This window comes from Phaethon lepturus, unplaced genomic scaffold (genome assembly GCF_000687285.1).
Source record: "Phaethon lepturus isolate BGI_N335 unplaced genomic scaffold, ASM68728v1 scaffold12665, whole genome shotgun sequence".
NCBI lineage: Eukaryota > Metazoa > Chordata > Aves > Phaethontiformes > Phaethontidae > Phaethon > Phaethon lepturus.
In genome coordinates, this window is record NW_010538440.1 from 23,090 (window position 1) to 27,876 (window position 4,787).

Genomic DNA, 4,787 nt, shown 5'->3' on the forward strand with positions numbered 1-4,787 from the left:
TATTATGAAAGACAGCAATCATTCACTTTCCCTGTTCCACTAATAATTCTGTAGACCTCTATGATAACTTTTTTCAGTTGCTTTTGAATGGAGATCAGGTGGAGCAGAACTGAATGTAGTACTGAAGATAAAAGGTGCCATGGATGTGTATTGTGGCAGGTAGTGTATATAAATATACAGTGTATGTAGACAGCTCCTGCTTTTCTTTTCTATTCCTTTGCTAACAATTCTGAACACTTGGCTGATGTTTTCATAGAGCAGACTAACAAAACTTTAAGATCTTTTTTTCTTCTGGATGGTAGTTGTTGGTTTTAGCATCTGTTACTGTGCAGATAACTACATGCATAGCTTTATCTCTAGCAACACTGAATTTTATCTGTCTATTAGCTTGTCAATAACTGTCATGAGATCCTTCTGTACCTCTTTATAGTTGACCTTTGTTAAATTGCTGTGAAGAACAGTTCATGTTCATCATCAGCAAGTGTCATGGTTTCACATTTTCCTCTTAGGTTGAAGAGCTTGAACCCCAGTATAGATTTTCTTTGTAGGATCATTCCGGTGACCTTTTTTCACTGCAAAACTTAACTGCTCCGTGTTTTGTTTCCTATTTTAAACTGATTATTGTCTGTGAGAGGGCTTTACATTTATCTAATGGCAGATCTGGTTCTTTTTAGAGCCTTAGTGGAGACACCTTGTCAAAAACAATCAGAAATGCAAAAGTTACCTTTGCTGGCTTATTGCTTATAGAACGCTAAAAGATACTGCCTGGGGATCTAATTTTCTTTACTCCGTGATTTTTAAATCCAGAATTATTTGTTGAATTTATGCTCTTTTGCAGTCCCTGCAGAATGCTACAGCTTCCTTTCCTCTTCAGTGTTCTTGGCTTGTGGAGTCACAAACCTCGGTGAACTTCAGGTGAGATGTTCATGTTCATTGGTAAAATCCTTGCTTTTTTTTTATCCTGGAAAGCTGTGTTAACGTTTCTGCTGTTGGCTACAGATTTTATTCTAACAAATATGTTAAGTACATCTAGTAAAGGAAAGGTTTATAAAGACGAAAGAAAGAAGAGTTTTGGCTACTATATATGCTTTAGCCTGTAATTAACATTGAATTTTTCTCTAGAAACATTACTGTAAAATAAAAACAAAAGGGAGAGAATGGAGAGAAAAGGAAAATCTAGAATAAAGATAATAGAATTTGTAATTTTTGCCAAATGTCAATATGCATAGCTTAGTTATACTGTTGCTCTGTTTAACAATCTTTGAAATATTTAGGATAAAGTAGAAAATTATGACATTCCCTTCCATTCAAGCAGAAAAACCTCTAGACAGTGGAATTTGTATGATTCAAGGAAATTAGGATGTTTATAATAATATCCCCTCATGATACCATTGAAAATTAAAGGGGACAGAAGTTAATGATTTGTCTTAGAAAAAATGCTGAAGGCTATTTGGCCCTGGAAATAATCTAGTGATACTGAGCTTGCAGATAGGAAGGGAGTAGCTTTTCTGTGGAATGAGAGGAGCAGGTCATAGTGCTGATGTTCCTTCATGAATCCTTGGCAGCAGCCTGAGCAGGCTTGCATTCAGATCACTAGAAGTCCAAACTGGGGACATACTGTAAGACTACAAAGTCTAACCTTTATTGGTGAAGTGTTATCCAGGGAAGAGTAAACTTTTGGTCCTCCGCAAATCATGTAGTCCTTGTGTAAATTCGTAAAAGCATTCCTTCCTCCCTTCACTTTTGCTGGATGTTGATACCAAACAGAACCTGCATAAATACTGTGGGCAGGATTTGAGTTGCCAACATAAGCTTCTCGAGTTAGTAGCACAAGCTTGTCACCGTGTGCAGAGGTGGAGGAGATGGATTACCCTCTGAAAATGCCTATATCTCTCTTCTGACTAAAAACATGAAAACAGCCTAAAGTGACTATTACAGTCATCCAGAATGAATGAGGTGAATCCCACTTTATGTTTCTGTCTATAGTGATCTGTTTTTTGAAAGGTCATAGATTCCCTCTGGTTGCCAGCTTGATCAGATGCCAGAGTACTCTTGGGAGTGTTTAATAGTCCAAAATAGAGGGGAGGCGTTCTAGCACTGAAAAGCACAACTCCTTTGTGTTTTTGTCTGCAAGAACAGTACACATAATAATACAATAGATGTAATAATAGTACAACACGACAGTATATGTAAACTATAAAAGGAAATGTTGCATTATATCAGCATAACAATGAGGGAGGGAGTTCAGAACGTCCAAGGATTAGATTTACAGGGGAAAAGAGGGCGCACACGGTTAAATTATGTGGGATACTGAGATGAATTAACAAAGACATGTCTAGACCAGTGAAAATGGGAAGAGGGAACTGTCCTAGTGACTGAAGAAGAGTGAGTTTCCCACACCTTGGTATGAGTCAGTCACTAAATGAAACAAATTGAGAAATACTTTTAATCCTGTGGACAAGTTATTAAATAATTAGTAACAGGTTAGGATGTTTTACGTTTTTTTCCTGAGGCATCTGCTGCTGTGGACTGACATGGAACCAAGGATTCTGTATTACGTAGGATAGCTCAGATAGGTAGGCTTTTCAGTGCTTACCAAACAGGCAGATAGGTGATACTGATACCATTTAAGCTACTTGGAAATGTTATTAAAGTTTCCAGCTGTAGGCTGTTTCAAAACAAAATTATGAAGTTAGTTTAAAAATGATGAGATTTAAATAAAGGTGCTGATTTGATTTATTCACTCTTCATCAGTAAAATTTGTTTTCAAACACAAAAGTTTTCTAGTCCTGATTATAGTAGAAAAAAGCTTGGTGAGTGAGAGTATTGTACAGTACTGGCAAGACTACAGGAGCAGGGTCTATAAGAAAAAGACCAAATATTACAAGACTCCTGTGACTGGTGCTTAAGTAAATTGTGTTGACAAAGTGTAAATATGTGTTAAGGATCCTGTTGTAATTAAGGAAAGCAGAGCAATCATTTGGTTCCCATTGGTTTCAGAGAGTCTTATTTTTGTTTCTTTAAATTTCTTTTTCAGATGGAAATACTGACTTTAAGAACTTTGATGCTTTCAGACATTGAATTTTGATTCGTTAAATGAACAGGAATATGGTACTGCTGGAACAAGATGAAATGCCTTGAAGACCTTTGGTTCTGCTTTCATTTCTCCTGAAGCAATGGTTTTCTCAGCAATGTTGACGCTGGCCCACTCTGGGACCTCAAATGCTACTTTTATTGTTTATGAAAACGCCTATATGAATTTTACCACTCCCCAATTCTTGCTTCGTAGTGGCACAACACAGCCATTGAGATACAGTTCAGGTGCCGCGCTCACCACTGAGAAAAGTACTTTTCTGGTAAACACTACAGCTATCCTGCCATCGCAAGAAGTTTTCAGGAGCTTGAGTTTGCCACTCCAGATCATTCTTTCTGCTGCTATGATATTTATTCTATTGGTTTCTTTCCTTGGAAACTTTGTTGTCTGCCTCATGGTCTACCAGAAGGCAGCCATGCGATCTGCAATTAACATTCTCTTAGCAAGCCTGGCTTTTGCAGACATGCTGCTGGCAGTGCTGAACATGCCTTTTGCTCTGATAACAATCATTACCACTCAGTGGATTTTTGGGGATATATTCTGCAGAGTCTCTGCCATGTTCTTCTGGCTTTTTGTCATAGAGGGGGTAGCCATTCTTCTTATAATTAGTATTGACAGATTTCTTATCATAGTTCAGAGGCAAGATAAACTGAACCCTTACCGTGCAAAGATTCTCATTGTGATTTCTTGGGTGGCATCCTTTGTTGTTGCTTTTCCGTTATCAGTAGGGAATCCTAATCTGCAGATACCCTCCAGAGCACCTCAGTGTGTTTTTGGCTACTCTACAAGCCCAGGTTACCGAGCCTACGTGATAGTTATCTTGCTAATTTCTTTTTTTATTCCATTCCTGGTAATGCTGTATTCTTTTATGGGCATACTCAACACCGTCCGCCACAATGCAGTTCGCATCCACAGCCACCCTGACAGCATATGCCTCAGCCAGGCCAGCAAACTTGGTCTCATGAGCTTACAGAGACCTTTTCAGATGAATATTGATATGAGCTTTAAAACTCGTGCCTTCACAACCATCTTGATTTTGTTCCTTGTCTTCATAGTCTGTTGGGCGCCCTTCACCACTTACAGCCTTATTGCCACATTCAACAGCCACTTCTACTACAAGCACAACTTTTTTGAGATAAGCACTTGGCTCCTTTGGCTCTGCTACCTCAAGTCTGCACTGAATCCACTGATTTACTACTGGAGGATTAAGAAGTTTCATGATGCATGCTTGGACTTGATGCCCAAATACTTCAAGTTTTTGCCACAGCTACCTGGCCATACAAGGCGGCGCATTCGACCCAGTGCCATCTATGTGTGTGGGGAGCATCGGTCGGTAGTGTGAAGCTGCAGTTGTTTGACAATGATTGTTATTTTCTGGGATTATTTGTTCCTAGGCTTTAAGTTGAATTTTGTTTTGTTTAATATGGCTTCTTCAGTGTGGCCATATCTTGTAACTTGATTAAATTTTCCAGTACTCTGTGCAATTTTGGGAGGAAAGATGGAGGGGAGGTGATTGGTTATAGTTGGGTTTACTAACAGAATACAATGTTAACAAAATAACAAATGTTACCTCTAGGATTCCGTGGAAATCCATTCTTTTAAATGAAAACTACATTTGTAACATTTTGTCAGGTTTATGCTTCTAGGCCTGCAATTGCATCTAATTGTAGGGACTTTTTATGCTGCTAAGATA

The 4,787-nt window shown here is 38.4% G+C and overlaps 1 protein-coding gene across 1 annotated transcript; it reads left to right on the forward strand.

Annotated features, from left to right (window-relative positions):
* Window positions 1–3,176: 3,176 nt before the first annotated feature.
* Window positions 3,177–4,436, forward strand: GPR63 (G protein-coupled receptor 63). The gene has a single exon (XM_010286811.1). The coding sequence runs from the start codon at window positions 3,177–3,179 to the stop codon at window positions 4,434–4,436; it is 1,260 nt and encodes a 419-aa protein (XP_010285113.1).
* The last annotated feature ends 351 nt before the right edge of the window (window positions 4,437–4,787 follow it).

Excerpts from the sequence above, each read along its gene's own strand:
- GPR63 (XM_010286811.1), top strand. The coding sequence starts at position 3,177 with ATGGTTTTCTCAGCAATGTTGACGCTGGCCCACTCTGGGACCTCAAAT.